Source organism: Bidens hawaiensis, unplaced genomic scaffold (assembly GCF_021521415.1).
Source record: "Bidens hawaiensis isolate Kalapana, Puna unplaced genomic scaffold, B.hawaiensis_p1.1 tig00011171_1, whole genome shotgun sequence".
NCBI classification, from domain to species: Eukaryota; Viridiplantae; Streptophyta; class Magnoliopsida; order Asterales; family Asteraceae; genus Bidens; species Bidens hawaiensis.
This window is the reverse complement of record NW_027491865.1, coordinates 234,868-254,874: the sequence shown is the minus strand read 5'-3', so window position 1 is coordinate 254,874 and position 20,007 is coordinate 234,868. Positions and strand designations below refer to the sequence as shown.

The 20,007-nt window shown below is 35.2% G+C and overlaps 1 protein-coding gene and 1 pseudogene across 2 annotated transcripts; both read right to left on the bottom strand.

Moving 5' to 3' along the window:
* Window positions 1-11,159: 11,159 nt before the first annotated feature.
* Window positions 11,160-13,532, bottom strand: LOC143537278 (aspartic proteinase 36-like; annotated as a pseudogene). Its single transcript, XR_013136023.1, has 9 exons — window positions 13,308-13,532; window positions 12,843-12,972; window positions 12,527-12,759; window positions 12,193-12,428; window positions 11,946-12,114; window positions 11,720-11,793; window positions 11,532-11,628; window positions 11,347-11,413; window positions 11,160-11,254 (listed from the first exon to the last, which is right to left on the bottom strand). The product of XR_013136023.1 is annotated as an aspartic proteinase 36-like (transcript).
* An 819-nt stretch (window positions 13,533-14,351) lies between these two features.
* Window positions 14,352-17,265, bottom strand: LOC143537308 (aspartic proteinase 36-like). The gene is made up of 10 exons (XM_077031103.1): window positions 16,893-17,265; window positions 16,414-16,543; window positions 16,092-16,324; window positions 15,775-16,002; window positions 15,527-15,695; window positions 15,373-15,446; window positions 15,170-15,266; window positions 14,984-15,050; window positions 14,829-14,900; window positions 14,352-14,671 (listed from the first exon to the last, which is right to left on the bottom strand). Exons 1-10 carry the CDS (start codon window positions 17,159-17,161, stop codon window positions 14,502-14,504), a joined length of 1,509 nt encoding a protein of 502 aa, XP_076887218.1. The 5' UTR covers window positions 17,162-17,265; the 3' UTR covers window positions 14,352-14,501.
* Between the last annotated feature and the right edge of the window lie 2,742 nt (window positions 17,266-20,007).

Below are 20,007 nucleotides of genomic sequence, written 5' to 3'. Positions count from 1 at the left end.
AGACACGTGCCACAACAAAAAACAAACTTAAAGTATTCTGTCCAGTTAGGCGAAACAATAAAACACATAAGCAAATGGGATTATCATGATAAAAATAGGTCATACGATTTTCAACAAGCACCATCACATCACCACATATAACATATTATCTGCCTAGACAACCAATACTTACACAAAAGTATTCAAAATAATGCTTTTAAAGTTACTATGGCGACAATACTTGCTATTTATCTATATGTATAATAACCTACATCTTAAGGAAACCACATACACAATCCATAATGTTCCATACATAGATAATAATGACCTAAACCAAAGAAAATAAAATTATACATATATTTACAATACAAAAACCAAAGAACATATTTTCCTACACAAATCATAACTATTAGGAATCTACATATCAAGCATACAACACCTACACATAACATCATGTAGTTACACAAAGCATCATACACAACCAACACATTATTATACCACACAAACTACACAAGCGACTGTAATCTACATATATAACAGTAATCTACATGTAAAGCACCTACACATGCAACTAGTACAAACCAACTATCATCTACAAAGGTATGCAGGTACATATGTAAATATATACGTACACCATACACTTAATGAATGTATGCAGGTACATATGTTTATACATTCCTACGTATGCACGCAAGACTGGTCGTATGTAGGTATGTATGTATGATGTTCGTATGTTGGTACGTCAACGCACGTGACTGTTAGGTATGCCTATGTATGTATGTATATATGTATGATGTTCGTATGTAGGTGTGTTTGCCTACGTATGTACGTACGTATGCGCGCATGACTGTTCGTATGTAGGTATGTATGTCTGTATGTATGTTCGTAGGGATGTACACACGTGGGTACGTAAGCACGTCCGCGCGAAGGGATGTACACATGTATGGACGTAGGTACGTACCAACGTATGCACGTAAATATGTCTTTATCGTTAATTATTGTATGGTTTCACAAACATACACCTATGCCTAATCCTCATTTATTATTAACAGCACAATATAAAATTTAAAAACAAAACAACCAGATGCATTAATTTTGAAAAGGAACTAACTCTTGACATCCTATGGATAAAATGGCATCAACCATTCACCTTACACAACATTCTTTTTTTTAAGTATTGAAGCATCCACCTAGTTACTTATATATTACTAACAACACAATGCACACAATTTAGATATATGGTATGGAAACCTTATATTATTATTAGGTGTAGGGCACCGAGATGAACTGAGCTAAATTATCAAATTGTATGCGTTATTTAGTTTATATGCTACTTTGATTAAAATTAACACCACAAATTATCCAACATACATTTAATTTCTTTATTAGGGTTCAATCAATAAAGCATATGAAAAAACCCCAATTAAGCTTCAAACCACACCAATACACAACATAGATGAACGATTTCTTCTTATAGACGCCCAAAAGGAATCAACTAACCTTAAACTCGTCGATTTTGTGTATCAATTTTATGTGCTGGGATGGATTTCGCGTGAGAATATATGCTGAGCAGTTTTGGAGTGAAAGCAGGGATATACCATACGTTACTGTATGATGCATAATATTTGACAAATGTACCCTTTTAAGCATAAAACATCAGTGCAAATCTTCAAACTATTTACAAAAATGCCATTGTGTATCATGAACCATTAATTTGTGTAATGAATGGTTGAGATTCACTTCTCGCACTTCTCGCATGAACCATCCCCTATATATATATGCATATATGTTGTGTGTGTGTATATATATGTATATATACACTAGTATGGAACCCGCGCGATGCGGCGGTAACAATTTACAATCCCATATTTCTATTCTCCTTGTATAAACGCTTTATACTTGTGGCGAATTTTCTATTGCACTCCTATAAATGCTACTTTGATAATCCACAAAAAGATTGCATATATAGACATGAACTTCAAAAATCGTTATATTTAATAGCTAAATATAAACAGATATGCTTTACAAAGAACATGTCTTAGAAGCACTTCAATAATGTATATTATATGTTGCCAAAAGATAAGTGAGAATGCATACAATCAGGATATCGGTTAATCAGTATAGAAATAGGTGATTTGAGTTTCACCTAAGATCTTGAAGGCGCAACAATGGCATGCTATAACCATCAACGGAGAAGTCATCGTCAACCCATAGTTCATTTCTTTATGCCCGTTTCGAAAGAAGCCTCTACAAGTATTTTAACTAATATATAAAAATTAACCCATAAATGAAAATTTTCATATAGTAGACCAACTGTATTTGGAGACACAATGTAAAGAAACTAACCTCGATGTAATATTGATACATTTCATTTTGAGTCTTTTAAAACCGGTGCCCCCCTAGATAACCAAACAAAACAATAATAATAATAAGCATAAACAACTGATAATCCTTGGGCTTCTTAACCGAAAAATGCACAATTTGATAAGATGTTTGTATTCTATACACAGATGTTGAGCATTTATAACTAATACGGTTTGACTTTTAAAAGTCAAAACTACCTTTACATGTTCTCTAGAACTTATATAGAATACTGCTAATTATGTTACCATACCACATACATGAGTTGGTTATAATTGGTGATGGTATGACATTATTTAAAAACTGTTGTTTGACATTTGAAAGTCAAACAATCATCATGTCTTTCATTGTCCAATCTCTCAAGCTCATTCTTATTACTCTTCTACACATGTATTTATGCCATTATATAACATGATATATATTATTTATTTAATAAATAATTTAAAGTGGGAAATGTAGTGATTAAGCACTGGTGAAAAAAGTTTGACGGGCTACTGACTGGAAGCAAAGAAAATAAGACAACAACCTGGAACATATATTTTAAACTACTGCAAAATCAGCACTAACAAGGCGACAACTAAATGTTGCTCCACCAGTAAGCCAGGAACCACAATCTACCAATTATGAGAGCAAGCAAAACTTATTGAAAATGACCATAATACCCCCTATAAAACGATGATACTTACAATAGCCTAAGCGGGACATTTTAGGGTACTATGTCATAATTTTTTTTCTTCCAAAGATGATATGGTTGGACCATTTATTGTGACTTCATACTTTTTTAAACAAGCAAGAAACTTAAAAAAAAACTAATAATAATAATAATAATAATAATAATAAAAGTATATACCATCAGTAGCTCTGTATCTAAAAAACTCTCATTTCAACAGTCCAATGCTGAGCAACATTCTCTTTGGTATATCCTCCTCCACCTCCGGTTGCATGCACAATAAAACCCCATTAAATATTAGTTTCAAATCGATACAATTAATAATAGGAAAAAAAACTTAATTCAAAAATAAAATAAAAAAAAGATTGCCAGTAGGGACTAAGAGTGTTAAACGGGCCACGTTCTTGGGTTGGCAGGTCTAACCCAAACACGACCTGCCCCAGAAAATCGTGTAAGAAACGTGAACTCGAACACAACCTGCAAATTCACGGGTTGACCTGAATAGAGATGAGCACGGTACCATACCGGTACCGAAAACACCGATCCCGAAATTCGGAAATTCTTGGTACCGGTACCGAGGGTAAAATATCAAGAAAAATTGGTACCGTACCGTACTGGCACCGGTACCGAAACTTAAAACTTTGGTACCGATTCGGTACCAAATCGGTACCGGTACCAATTTTGCTCATCCCTAGACCTGAACACGACCCATTTGACCCGGAAATTTTATACCATTTTTTTGTTTTTACATATTATTACTTTAAATTTACATTTTTATAATAAAAAATACATAATTACAGTTAAAAAAACTACATTTAATGAAGTACATAAATTATGATCTATAAGAATACAATCTCATCATAACGTATTCAGGTACAAATAGAAGTAATGATACCTCTTACACAGATAAGAGAACTTACCTCTTGGGCATCATCTCCAGAACCACCTACAATATTAAAATACAGCCATTTACAAATTAATAAATGAAGCTTAAAATAACAATCTAAATGATTAACTAATTAAGTTCTTACTGAAAAGTTCTTCGATTACTTCGATGTCTAACTCAAAGCCATATATAAGCATCTGACGCAAAAGCAACTCAATATCTGCATTATTAGCTTAATGTGATTCTTGTGATGAAAAACAACATTTTGAAACTACAAGAAAGATTAATGAATAACATGTGTTGTTATTATTCTCTAACAAAACGATATCTCCATGAAAATCAACCACTTCGGCACTTCGTTTCATATCTTGATCATCTCTTCGTTTGAATCCTTAGCTTTCAAAATAAAATTCCTATCTTCCAAAAGCAGAAACAATTCAACAAACATGTTAAGACTTTTTAAAAATGACTAAATTAGTAAAGTTTCATAACATATTAACCATTCCAAGGTATGCAGGGGCTGTTTAACTGTTTGTTTGGTTTAAACATACAAATACTTTCAACGGTGAAGTCCTATTTTCAAACTCTCAAATGACGGATTATGATATTTCATTACTCAGGTTACTATTTGGCCTTAACATCGTCAAATATGCCAGAAAGAGAGAATCATGATAACTATAGTATCAAGTCTTCATATAATAACAACGAAAAATGCAGCTTATAATATTAAGAGAAATATGAATGCTTTCAGCCCTCCCTATCTGCAAACCAAAGGTTGTATCTATTTGCCAATTTTGTGAAAAAATTGGTTTTAGCTTCAATAATATTCTTTAATTAATAATCACTAATCACAGAAGACCAAAACCTAAAATCAGTTAACAAATGACCATGATTTAACAAAATAATAACCGATCTAATAATACCTTCAGTTTGAATATGTACTCTTCCTCTTTCTCAGCGAAGAACAAATTGAGTTTCTGGTTCCAGAAATTGAATGAAGAAATCTCTTTGTTGGACATTTCAGCCCCTAAGAAAGCCACAGCACAATCTTTCTTAGCGCCGTAGATCTATTAGAGTCATCTGCTGATTTGTGTTGTGGTTTGGTGAGCTTCAATTGCTTCTTGTGGTGGGAACACCAGAGGGTATGCTGTAGAGAGAGAGAGAGAGAGAGAGAGAGTGATTAACTTGTTGACCGCCATAGGGTTTGAATACGAGAGGGTTCATTTGGATTTTGAATTTTGAAGTTTGTCAGTTTTACTAACAACATTCATAGTTTGTCAGTTTTACTAACAACATTCATAGTTTTTTTAGCGGTGTAACTTGTAGCATGGTTGTATATTATTTCGATGTAAAAGAACAACATTTATAATAATTATTAAAATTATATATGTTCGCCTAAGGCCTTGGGTGTGTAATGTGTTTCAACTTATGCTAAGGGTAATGGAGCTTGATTGAGCCACAAGTGATCCAATCAAAACCCGACACGTAGGCGATGACATAGCCTTGGATCAAGCCCCTCAACCAAGCCCCAGATGGTGTAGTGGTCCAGGTGATCCAGGGCTTGATTGAATTTTTTATTTTTTGTCATGCACACAATTATAAAGTAAAATACTTCATTAAAACATAAATAAAAAGGAAAATAAAAAATACATATCAATAGCGTTTTTATTTTTATGTCGCAAATTCCTTCCGAATACGATCTTTTTCTTCCTCCATTAGAGCTTGGTCAGATGGCGGTAGGTGGTTAAAGTCCAGCTACCACACTACACAATCGAGCTTGAGCTAACCCTGGGTGTTATGGCTTTCAACAGTCTTAACTCTATTTATTTCTTTATACTTGTACTATGTATATAATTTATAATCTATATATGCCATAACTCATTGAAGAGACTAGGTCGAACTGAGCCCAAGCAGAGCCCAAGAAGTCCAGCCCAAGCCAACAGCAGCCCAAGTACTTCAGATAAGGTCCAAGGTCAACTATCGATCTGTCCTTGTTGATATGAGTATTATAGAGATGAGGTTGACAGATCTTGGAGGGAAAAGAGTGTCCAGTCTTGGAGGGAAAAAGGTGCCCAGATCTTGGAGGGAAAAGGTGTCCAGTTTTGGAGGGAAAAAAGTGTCTAGAAGAAAGATCTCCCTAGACCATTATATATGTACATATTCTCTTTGTAAAAAAAGGAAGAAAAATAATATAACTCTCTTTTACTCTATCTTATTCATGGGTTTTCACTGAGATTAAAAAATGACACACTCACACACAACCCTCAAGTTCACAAACAATGGAGTTTGGAGAGACCACTCTCATAGGTTTCTATTAATATTTGTAATTCTTGTGACCTGCTGGTTGATCCATCATAATAATAACAATCACTCTCAAATCACCATTCTTCTCTATAACAACACACGAATCCTCGCTTAATCATTCACGATTCAATCTGGGTTCCAACATTGGCGCCATCCGTGGGACTTTCTTGATTGAAGGTCTCACCAAAATCTTGGAAGAATGGATGATCAAATCCTGAAAGGAAGACCACTATTGTTTCATTCCGGCTCGGGCGACGACCACCACCAAATACACTGTTGTCGCCGTTGTCTCTCCGGCAAAAGGTTTTTGTTGTATGTCCACTGTTTCGATAAACAAGTGTTAACCCAGCTCAGATTCTTCGGCGTTTTTCCGTTGCCGGAATCTCCCTCCGACTTTTCAAAATATTATGTGAAGTCGAAAAATCTTGAAACTCTCCGGGGAGCATGCATCAAAGAGCAAAAACGAGAAGAAAATGGCAAACGGCTACACGATATTTAGATCTACAAACGTCCGATGGGCAAAATCAGGGAGCGAGCTCAAATTTGAGCCCTTTCTCCTCATATTTGAGTCCTTTCAGCTCAGTCTTGGAGCCCACATCCACTCACGTTCAAGTCTATTTAGTCTGCCCAGGCAAAGGGACGACCAGACCTTGCCGGTACCTTTGAAAGTTTTTTTTTCTTTACGGTGACGCTGGAGACGCCCCGCCGGTATCTCCACTCCTAATGAAAATAATTGGCCCTTCCTGTGATTCAAAACAAAGCCCCAAGCCCCTTGCCTGGGGATGCCCTAGGACATTTACTTTAATGTGAAGGCTCTTCTTGTGATTCTGAACAAACCCCCGTGCCCCTTGCCTGGGGATATCCTGGGAGATTTACTTTAATATGAAGGCCCTTCCTGTGATTCAGAAAAAAGCCCCGAGCCCCTTGCCGGGGGATGCCCTAGGACATTTATTTTAATATGAAAGCCCATCTTGTGATTAAGAACAAACCCCCCGTATAATATAATTTCTTTAGACAAAGTTCCCTTACTAAAGAATCCTTCTTACCAAAACCTCTTCTAAGATAAGCAAGTCATAACAGAGCTTCCTTCTAAGGAGAAAACCTCATTTCAAGACAATCTGTATATAATGAGGCTCCTCCCAAGACAATCCCTTCATTACAAACACTCCTCCCATACAGTCCCTACTGAAGCCCCTTGCCATATTACAAGAATATTTTCCAAAGAAGAAGATTTCCTTTCCAAGGGAGGAGTTAAGGAAGGATTTGAAAAGTTTTTCCCAATGTGGAATGAGAACCTTCTACAACAACATCTCTCAAATGGCAAGATTTTACTCCAATGAAAATTAATCCCCTTCCATTGGACGAGGTATTCGAGAAACCCCTCATGTGAGGAAAGAGAGCATTCTACGACAGCTTTTTGCATTACAAGAATTTTATTTAAAGGAGAATAATCCCCCTCCAAGGGATGGAATGTTTGAAGGGGACGACATGTGTGAAAGGTCAATTCCATTCAGAAGGAACCCTCCCCCCTACACCAACCTGGAGCTAGGGGACTAATGTGACATTTTTTCATTATGTCGTGGGTCTTCGTCATTAAAGTTTCTTTAATACGACAAGAGGGACCTGTTCATCAGCTTCTATGCATGAAGACGTATCTCATAAAGAGATCACCATTTTAGAGAGACTTCAAAGGAAAAATAATTCCCTTCCAATGAGTGAGAAGAAGAGTTCCCTTCTAAAGAGTGACAAAGTCGCTATGAAAGGAAAGAAGCCTCATGTGGTAACACTTCACGTTCCAAAAATTTTCCATGGAGAAGAAACTTTCATATCACTTGTATCTTTTATAAGAAGGGAATGGGCCCCAACCAGCAGCCCCTTCCATCATCTTCATGTGTAAGACTTCTAATATGCATTAAAACTAATTATTTTTTTATATATAATGGGTCGACCGTACTTATAATTCCCCCAGATGGGATAAAGCCCTCTAAAGGAGGCATCATACTTATAATTGCCCCAGATAGGATAAAGCCCTCTAAAGGAGGCACCATACTTATAATTGCCCCAGACGGGATAAAGCCCTCTAAAGGAGGCACCATACTTATAATTGCCCCAGACGGGATAAAGCCCTCTAAAGGAGGCACCATAGTTATAATTCCCCCAGATGGATAAAGCCCTCTAAAAGAGGCACCATACTTATAATTCCCCAAGATGGGATAAAGCCCTCTTTAAGAGGCACATCACTTATAATTTCCCGTTAAGGGGAAAATGACATCAATGCTCCTTCACAAGTGTGAAAGGAAGGCCCGGCTGAGGGGCTTGGATACATATACAAAATTAACCTAATCCATTAGGTTCAACACTTATAATTACCCCCGTAAAAAATAGCCCCATCCACGAGGCTCAATAATCATAATTCCTCAGGGAAAAATAGCCCCTTCTAAGACTTTTAGAACATGTATTACCCCCAAGTGGAACATGACCCCTTGTATGAGGCTCACAACTTATATATTTTCCATTTAATGGGACACCATACATATACACCCCCCTAAGGGGGAAAGAATCGAATCTTCTTCACAACGAGTGAAAGGAAAGCCCGACTACAAATTGACAGCTAACCTACTACATCCACCTCACAGGTTGGAAACCTTATAATCCATCCGCATACAGATTGAAAAAATCATGATACATCCGGGAGCAAGATGAGAAATATATAGAAATAATTCAAATCATCATGATTATTGTTGGTGGTTTGATACATTTTCATCATATATTATCGCATTGAAAATTGTTTGTGTCTTCGTTCTATGTTAAAGAGATTACATACTACCCAAGAGAGAAAACTTAACCTTTTCTTGGTTATGTTAAAGAAACTCGGGTCCGAAGTCCCTTATTAAGTAAACCAATTATCAATCACAACGAAATCATAGTGTCCCAAATAAGAAACCTTGCACCGGAATATGCTCGTTACGTCTTATTCGCGACTTTCGTCATTCAACTCAATTCTTGTGTTATTCTTACACTCACTATAACAGTTATAGTTATCCCGTTAATACTTGTCGTTACGCTGCCTACAACACAAAGACATCCCACAACGGTCTATGCGTCGACTTTGCTTATTACACCTGCTACACGCGCCTTCTACAATTATGGAGACCTTAATCACCTACGCAACACATTGTTCTTTACTTAATTCACGCCGAGTTCAAATTATATCGGCACCATACCATACTACCAATGCTCATTTAGCATAAACCTACCAACTCTATGCCTTTCAGGCTTTTTCTTCATGTAACAAGGTCGTTCTCGCTTATCCGATTCTAGAACCGCAAGACTTGATTTCATCAAGCTTACCTTAGTCAAACCTCGTTTTCACAAACCTATTCGAGGTGCCACAAATCATTCGATCTCAAGTATTTAAGTTTTCATAAGCTCGATTAACAAAGGTGTTTTGAATCAAACCAATCGTAGTTAAGTTTTCACAAAGAAGATTTTTATCGTCTTCATCACTTTCATCTAAACGTATTTTGTATTTAATTATACCTTAAACGATTATTTGGCTAAATTGGTTATTTTGGAACAAACTCAACTTGGAAAACCCATCATTTTAAGTATCTTTTTCGCATACAATAAAAATTTTTCTTATGTTTTCAAAGATCAATATCGTTGGTTGCCGTACTTATCTATACGTTTGGTTTTACTTAATCAATATTATAGGATTTGGTTCATTAGCATTCGTCGACTAATCAACATATTTAGATTCTCAAAAAAAAAAAAATCTTTTTCAATTATAAAAGACATAATTTCGACAGTCAGTTAACAGTTTTGCCTATTTTTATTTATTTATATCATTATACATTATTACCATTTTTGTTTGTGTCAAAACTGGTGATCTACTCACTCAACATGTGTTGTTGACAAATATATATTTTGTACGCATTTGCAGGTTATAGATTTGGATTACTTATCGAACTGAAACTCACGTAGAGATGACTTTAGGATAAAACATATACAACAATAGTTGGTTTTGTATTTGTAATTTTCTTTATTTTTTTGTATATAAATGTTTGATAATAAATTAATTAATTAGATATTGTCGCTTTATAATTCCATTATAGTAACCTTGTGAGCTGTGACAATCAGTTCGCGCCCCGGCATTTCCGCCGTAGGTTGGGGTGTGACTGATTGGTATCAGAGCCGAAGGTTTAAGATAAGTCGTTAGTGGTGCCTTAGTAACATGCTTAGGAACCCCATACGTGCTTATTTGTTTACCTGATGTGTTCTATTTGGTTGTTTACAGCTTACGTAATTACTTGTTAGATTAAATACTTATTTAGTTGCTTAGCTAATTGTTTATTTTATTGTCATGTACACACACAACTCCGAAGCTATGTTTCACTCTCAAAATATTTTATTACTCCGAGACTGTCTCATCCTCGAAATATTTTTATAACTCCGACGCAATACCTCTCACAAAATATATTTACATATAAATTTTTGTTGGTTGTTTTCGTTGACGGGAATTTCTTTTAGGATTTCCTAAGTTTTGTTTTTACCTTTTTAGTGTTTACCATAATCAGTTAACGGTTACATTTTTTTCTCCATTGCGTTTTATTGTTATTATTTTATTACTTTTTAAATGTCTGGTCGGGTGAAAAATCTATGGGACACCATGGACACGCCAACTATTCATTTTCACAATTATTATATTTACGATATTTGGTTTGAGCATTATCACGCGCATGATGATCCACGAGATAATTGTCAAAGTACAATTATCACACTGCACATCAAATAATGACTAACGGTTACAGACGATGAACCTAACACCATCATTTGAGGGGCATGTAATTAGTTTTGGATAAACCAAAAGCAACAAATTATATGATCATGATTATTAATATTCGCATAAAAAAATGATGACCAGGATTAGCCCTTTATGCCTTATTATGTAGAAAATAGTCAAAACGGTGACGAAAACTTACAGTTATAATCTGACCATCCAATCCGTTGACGACCCAAATCATAAACATTAATCTTGTCTTTGAGAACAAGTTCTGCATCACCAAGTACAAACAATGAAACAAGAATCAACAAAGATGAAAAATGGTCAGAATTTCAAGGGGATTTTAAATTTGTATAACTATACCTCCTAAAATAGTAATTTGTTCATTTGACATTGACTGAAAGCCAATGCACCACACCTCAGCACCATCCTACAAACACACACTCTCAGTTCATATACGCGAATAACGATTACACTCAATAATAAAAAAATAAAAAAAGATAACTTATTCTAGTTACTAGTAATTAACATAATTGTGTGTAATATACCAGAGGATTTTTGTATACAAGGTACTCCTGAGGTTTTAAATGCATTGAAGCGCCGCCCGCAAAGTGGAAGCTTACAGGCGGGAATGCGTCCGAGATGCTGAAAATAACATATAAAAATTGATGTTACTAGTTGTCTTGTTAGCTGTTCGTATTACATAGCTAAGAATTAATGGGTGTGGAAGAAAAACCTTGAGGTGGTTACATAACAATGTTCTTGATCAATAGTAAGCCGCGCAACAGACTGTGAAACCGATTGTGAGATCTGCAGAAACAAGCGTTACACGAACATTACAATTTGGCCATAAGTCAACATGCAAAAACCTCAGACTCTCAAAAGGGATTTTGTATATCAACACGAATAACACATAAATAAGACAAATCACACGAAACTTGACTTTGACCAATTTAACTTACAGCATCCACAAATGGTGTAAGAGCATCTTTAGCAAGGTATGACAGAGTCGTTCCCGAGTCGATTATTGTTCCACGATGGTCGTCATCCGATAAGTCGAAAAGTGACGGGTCAATGGACAGTGTTTGACCATTGACAGAAATACTCTCCAAGTTCACATTATAATGTGGCCTGAAAAATGCAAATTTGTATTATTCGAACCATATCAATTCATATGCATAAACGTCACAATAACCAAAGAAAACTTACTGTGATTGGATAATTGGAGTATAGACCATATGCGGCTCCATAATTTGACCAATGACCAAAATACCTCCGCCACTGTCACTTCCACTAAGACAATGAGAGAATGAATCAGGAGCGATTCCTTGTGCAAAAAGCTGTGAAATCACCGACAACCCGCTTTGACCAAATATCCAAAGATCCCGTTAACCACTACATCAGATGGTGTCAAAGGCCCGGACAGGGATTGAGAGGTGCTACAACTTTTACATAAACCAATACAATAATACCAAATTAACAACATTTCTATTATTCAATTATAATATTATAAAACTGTAACACTTACTAATAACTAACTCACCCAAATACAACATTAGCCGAGGTTGAACCAACACCAACCGTGTCCAAATGCATTACATCAGATACATAATAACCCGCGGTCGCGCTGCCATCTCCATAATGAATATGGTAACCGCACCGGTTGTTTGAGCAGACCGAATCAGATAGTTGCTCCAATTTATGACACCGTTTATCTGAACAACTAATTGCAGAGCTCGTTGATGAGCTCGATGGATCATAAAACTCCATAGGAATCTATTAAATAAAATACATATACATGTCTGCTTTATAACAAATTCCATAAGATTTTGTTTAATCATAACAAATAATAAACATACATGCAGACCGCTTGAAGTCGGGCAGCCGTCACAGGGGGTGCAAGAGACCCATAACGCATTGCTTCCCGTATCGATTTGCACATAATAATCCTTTGGAGGAGATCCTAACTGAACTTTCGTATAATAAATCCTACAAGAATCATTAAAATCCAAAACTAAAATAAATTAGTTTCAGACACGGATGGGTTTGAGCTTAACAGTTTCGTGTCAAGCAGGATAAACACTAGTTAACCTGTTTACACTTTTTATAAATAAAATATAAAGCATATGTCTTGCTTACCTTACGCCACGTTTAAATTAGGACTTTTATAAACTTTTGTTTCAGTGCACATGATATACTTTAATCGTGACACTATACAATATACATGTCATGTCATGTCGGGTAACATGTTTCTAGACAGGTTTGTGTTCGTGTTTAGAAAATCGTGTCCGATGGAATGAATAAATAAAAGGAAACTGAAATACCCAGCAACTGACGGATCATAAGTTCCTTTGACAGGAAAATCAACGGCACCACTGGAAGAAGAAGAAGAAGAAGAAGAAGACTGCTTTAATATCCGACTGTGTCGTAAAGTATCTCGGTGTCTGAGTTGACTCAGTTCAATTTGGTGGTTAACCGGAAAAGCTCTTTCCAATACGAGAGTCGACGGAAACGCAAACACCGTTAGAGAATACCACGGCGCAGATTAATAGTGTTAAAAGTTAACGGTTTGCCTACATGAAAAGAAACCACCGACATTCTTTATTTATTGTTTCTGTTCGATTGACGAGAAGGAGATAAGTAAACTGTACGTGTTTCATTCAGTATCTTGCTGTCAATTTAATACTGGTTTGGCTGCTTCTACTTCTACCAAACTTTCTTTTGTTTATTCATTTCAATGTCAATGTCAACCAATTGACTGATTTTAGTTAATAAATAAATATATATTTTGTGTTCTTTTTATATTTAGTAATCTTATGATGTAAATTTTCAACCGATCTCTATTGACATATAATGATAAACTGTAAAGATACCAACATAGTTATGTTTTATTTAAAAGAATGAGGTAATAACTGGTATATAACCAACTACGATCACATATTGTAACTATTAATAACTAAGATGATTCAGCATTTCAACTCAAATATGAACATTAAGATATTTACTAGACTGTAAAATAACCCATGAAACAATTATTATTCTAAATTATAGGAAGAGTACACCTTACATTCATAGTTTGTTTTACGAACAATATTCATAGTTTTTATAGCGACAAAACTTGTTGCATTGTTGCTTGTTATTTCGGTATAAAAGAACATTGTGTTTCAACTTGCAACTTACAATACCGCATACATACAACATAGATATCGGAACATATTTTGATACGTGAGATATAAATAGAGAATGAACCTGTTTAATATAATCTATATAAAGCTTTTAATTTTTGAAAATAACATATCCATGAATTTAATATGTTAACAGTATTACTTTGCTAATGGTCTATCAGTCTGTACTATATATTTGACCCGGAAAGCATAGAATTATAGAACAAAAAACACAGAAATGTAGAACAAAATTGGTCATAAATATAGATGAATATCAACAGTCAACTCTATATCTTTCTATATGCTTGTACGATGTATAATCTACGCGTCATAACAAAACGCATGATGTGAATACTAGCTGTATGTGCCCGCCAAGTGTATTATAAAAGCAAAAAGAATAAATATCCGAACAATCAGTTCATAGCGAGTTATCTGCAATGAAGTGGTGCCGCCAACCTGACCAGCATTTACAACTTCACTTCTGCCGCCACTCGACGTGACAGACACGTTCACAGAAGATGAACCTAACACCATCATTTAAGCATATAATTAGTTTCAGAATAAGCAAATGCAACAAAAACAGTTTTGATTATATGACATGATAACTTTCAAAATGCACATCAAAACACTACATAAAATATTCTTGAATGTTTTATTATGCAGAAAATGACGAGAACTTACAATCATAATCTGACCATCCAATCCGTTGTCCGCCTAAATCATAAACAATAATCTTGTCTTTAAGAACAAGGTCTGCATCACCAGGTAAAACACAAATCAAAAAGAAAGAAAAGTGGTCAAATATTCAAAGGAATTTTAAATTTGTATAATTATACCTCCCAAAATTGTAATTTGTTGATTTGGCATTGACCCAAAGCCAATGCACCACACCTCAGCCGCACTCTACAAACACATTCTTTCAGTTCGTATACGTGAATAGATGATTATACTCAATAATAAAAAAAAATGAAAAAGGATGACTTATTCTAGTTATTAGTAATTAACATAGTTTCGTATATTACCATAGAACTCCACCGAATAAGGTAGTCTTGAGGTTTTAAATGCATTGAGGCGCCGCCCGCAAAGTGGAAGCTTACATGCGGGAACAAGTCCGAGACACTGAAAATAACATTAAAAAATTGATTATATCGGTGGTCTTATTAGCTGATTATTAGTTAAATGACTATATTATATAGCTAAGAAATAATGGGTATAGAAGAGAAACCTTGAGGTAACTATATAACACTTCTCTTCCTTATTTATAAGCGGCTGTGCAGATTGTGAAACGGATTGTGAGATCTGCAGAAACAAATAAATACCAAGATTAGGGTTTGACCATTAGTCAACTCCAAAACCCGACTTTGACCCATTCAACTTACAGCATCCACAAACGGTTTAAGAGCATCTTTAGCAAGGTATGCCAGAGTCGTTCCCGAGTCGATTATTGTTCCACCATGGTCGTCATCCGATAAGGCGAAAAGTGACGGGTCAATGGACAATGTTTGACCATTAACAGAAATACTCTCCAAGTTCACATTATAATGTGGCCTGAAAACATGCAAATTTATATTATTCGAACCATATCAATTCATATACAAAAACGCCACTATAACCGAAGAAAACTTACTGCGATTGGACAATTGGAGTATAGACCATATGTGGCTCCACTATTTGACCAATGACCAAAATACCCCCGCCATTATCACCTCCAATAAGACAATGAGAAAATGCATCAGGAGCGGTTCCTTGTGCAGAAAGCTGTGAAATTACCGACAACCCGCTTTGACCAAATCCAAAGATCCCGTTAACGGCTCTATCAGATCTAGTCAAAAGCCCGGTTTGAGACGTGGTACATCTGTTACATAAACCAGTACAACACCAAATTAACAACATTTATATTCTTCAACTAAAATTATAAAACTACAAAACTCATAACTCACTCACCCAAATACAACATTAGCCGAGGTCGAACCAACACCAACCGTGTCCAAGTGCATTACATCAGATACATAATAACCGGAACTCCCACTACCATCTCCATAATGAAACTGGTAACCACACCGGTTGTTTGAGCAGCCCGAATCAGATAATTGGGCCGCTTGATAACACCGTTTATCTGAACAACTAATTGCAGAGCTCGTTGACGAGCTCGATGGATCATAAAACTCCATTGGAATCTGTTAAATAAAAGAAAACATAAACGTCTTATCTGTTTTATAACAAATTCCATAACAATTTATTTAATCGTAACAAATAATGAGCATACTTGCAGACCGCTTGAAGTCGGGCAGCCATCGCAGGGGTTGCAAGCGACCCATAACACATCGCTTCCCGTATCGATTTGCACATAATATTCCTTTGGAGGAGATCCTAATTGGACTTTCGTATAATAAAGCCTACAAGAATCGTTAAAATTTTAAACTAGAAAGTTTCAGACACGAGTTACTAACATCGTGTCCAAATAGGTTAAACACTTGTTAACCCGTTTACAATTTTATTTTATTTTTGCGAAATAAAATATACGACTTACGCCTTAGTTACCTTAGGCACCGTTTCAAATATGTTATGAATTATGTATTAATAAAAACTTTTATAAACTTTGGACAACTTTTATTTCATTGCAAATGCTATATTATTATCGTGACAGTACACAAGTCATGTTGTGTCACGTGTTTCTAAACAGATTTGTGTTCGTGTTTTCGGACCTAATAAAACGAATAAAGAAGATGAAGGAAAATGAATTACCCAACAACACTAGGATCATAATTTCCTTTGACAGGAAAATCAACGACACCAGAAGAAGAAGAAGACTGTTGCTGTAATATCCGACGGTGGTGTCGTAAACTGTCTCGGCTTCTGAGTTGACTCAGTTCAATTTGGTGGTTAACCGGAAAGGCTCTTTCCAATACGAGGGTCGACGGAAAAGCAAACACCGTTAGAGACAGAACGAACACGACGGTGCAGATTAATGTTAAGGTTACCGGATTGCCGGAATGAAAAGAAACCACCGACATTTTTATACGGGTTTGATTCGATTGACGGCGGAAGCTGAAGAGAATGAGATGGAAACAGAAACAGAAACAGAAGTAAACTTAAACTGTAAAGTGTGTGTTTCACTGTTTTGTTGGGAATGGAATATCGATTGAATTTTTTTTTTGAACTATCAAGCTTTCCTCCTACTATTTACATTATACCGCCAATGCCAGGAATCGAACCCTGGACCTCTCACCAAAAGGCCAAAGCCTTTACCATCCCACCAAAGTGGTGATGGCGAATATCGATTGAATTGAAAGAAAGATAATTATGATACCGTCAATTAAATAGTGATTTGGTTTCTTCGAGTTCTACCAAACTTTCTTTCTTTTGTTTATTCATTTCAATATCAACCGATTGATTGATTTGGTTATTTTTTTAACCGTAGATAATCTCACGCGAAAACCATTTTGGAGTTAACCGTATCACCTTATACGCGAAAATCGAATGGAATCTGTAAACTCTCATCCACTGTTGTATTCGAACCAAGAATTAAAGTTCTGTCCTTCGGACTGGCCCAAGTATGAGTTGAACATGTGTCTTAACAGTAGAATGACATACATCTTACAACTAGATCAACTACATACTTTTTTTATTTTTTTATCAAATAGTTTATAAAAATATTAATGTTATGTTTTCTTTTAATTCATTTTACTGTGATTTTTACAAAAGATATAGATGTATCACATCGTAACGTGGATAAAAATTTTATATTTGATATGGGTCCATTTTTTGTAACATTTGACAATAATAATATCGGAATGTAGATAAGCACAAACATGTAGCGACATGATGGTCATTTTTCTTTTTAAAGATTATATATAAAAATATAAAAGTTACTAAATAAATACACTTTGATGGAATTCGAAAAATGGAGTTTTGATGTAAAGAGTAGGAAACTTTATGTATTTTCCTATGGTTTTTCACCATTTTTGAAATAAGCTACAAGATAACTAACTATATATGTCCCTCGTCGTAGACAGTAGTACCTCTTACCACCCATCTCCATAACTAAATCTCATAATATCTTTAAAAATAAAATAACGAGAAGAAAATTAATCCTTCACGAATGATCAAATAAAATATGCATTGAGATATTTGAATAATGACAACACCGATATACTCATATTAAATCGTATTAGACCCACTTAAAGTTAAAAAAAAATTCTCTTCCCTTCCCTTTCCTTAATTACAAAACTCAAAAATAAGACGTTAATAACAAAGATGATTCAATATTTCAACTCAAATATGAACATTAAGATATTTATTAAACTATAAAATAAGCAATGAAACAATAATAGTTTTTTCTAGGAATGTAGTTTGTTGCGTAATTGACTTTTATTTCGATGTAAAAGAAACATTTATAATAAGTGAAATTCTATATGTTCGTCTATCGCCCTGGGTTTGTAATGTATTTCGACTTACAATTTAGGGATTACTCCATAAAATAGTAATCAACTTTGAAAGTTGTTACAATCAGGTCACTGATACAAACTTTTGTTCCAATCAGGTCACTGAACTTTCATTTTTGTTCCAATCCTAAATATTTTACCTATATAGCAGGTAATCTAAATTTTTTTTAATTTTTCAATATTTTTACTTTGCATAATAACTTTTAAAGGTTGCGAAATTTAGTAAAAATTCGAATATAATTTTAAAACTTCGAAAATTTGCAAAAAAAGTTCGGAAATTTGAGGTTCGGGTTAGAACGGGTCAAGGTCGGAACGGGTCAAAACGGGTTTCGGGTCAATTTTTTTTTTAACCAACGAATCAGCGTGTTTTCAACACGCTACAACTCGTTTTAACAACAAAAGCTCGTTTAAGCGATTTTTAAGTTCATTTAAGCACCTAACAGCTCGTTTAAGAGATTTTTAAGTTCGTTTCAGCACGTAACACCTCGTTTAAGCGATGTTTCAGTTCGTTTCAGCACCCAACAACTTGTTTAAGCGATTTTTAAGTTCGTTTCAGCACCTAACAGCTCGTTTAAGCGATTTTTAAGTTCGTTTCAGCACCTAACACCTCGTTTAAGCGATTTTTAAGTTTGTTTCAGTTTTTTTTAACCAACGAATCAGCGTGTTTTCAACACGTTACAACTCGTTTTAAGTGATTTTTAAGTTCGTTTCAGCTTAAACGAGCTGTTAGGTGCTGAAACGAACTTAAAAATCACTTAAAACGAGTTGTAACGTGTTGAAAACACGCTGATTCGTTGGGTTAAACGAACTTAAAAATCGCTTAAACGAGCTGTTAGGTGCTAAAACGAACTTAAAAATCGCTTAAACGAGCTGTTAGGTGCTGAAACGAACTTAAAAATCGCTTAAACGAGCTGTTAGGTGCTGAAACGAAAAAAAAAATCGCTTAAACGAGCTGTTAGGTGCTGAAACGAACTGAAAAATCGCTTAAACGAGCTGTTAGGTGCTGAAACGGTTTGAAAAATCTCTTAAAATAACTTAAAATCGCTTAAACGAGCTGTTAGGTGCTGAAAGAACTGAAAATCAATTAAACGAGCTGTTAAGTGCTGAAACGAACTTAAAAATCGCTTAAAAGAGCTATTAGGTGCTGAAAAGAACTTAAAAATCGCTTAAACGAGCTGTTAGGTGCTGAAACGACTTGAAAATCACTTAAAGGAGCTTTTGCTGTTAAAACGAGTTGTAGCGTGTTCGTGTTGAAAACACGCTGATTCGTTGGTTCAAAAAAAAAATCTGACCCGAAACCCGTTTTGACCCGTTCCGACTTAGACTCGTTCTAACCCGAACCTCAATTTTCCGAACTTTTTTTGCAAATTTTCGAAATTTTAAAATTATATTTCGCATTTTTACTAATTTTCGCA

Coding starts and splice junctions, on each gene's coding strand:
- LOC143537308 (XM_077031103.1), bottom strand. CDS start 17,161: ATGTCGGTGGTTTCTTTTCATTCCGGCAATCCGGTAACCTTAACATTA. Junction 16,003..16,091: donor TCGGCTAATGTTGTATTTGG/GTGAGTGAGTTA, acceptor TTTATGTAACAG/ATGTACCACGTCTCAAACCG. Junction 14,672..14,828: donor TGGATGGTCAGATTATGATT/GTAAGTTCTCGT, acceptor TGATGGTGTTAG/GTTCATCTTCTGTGAACGTG.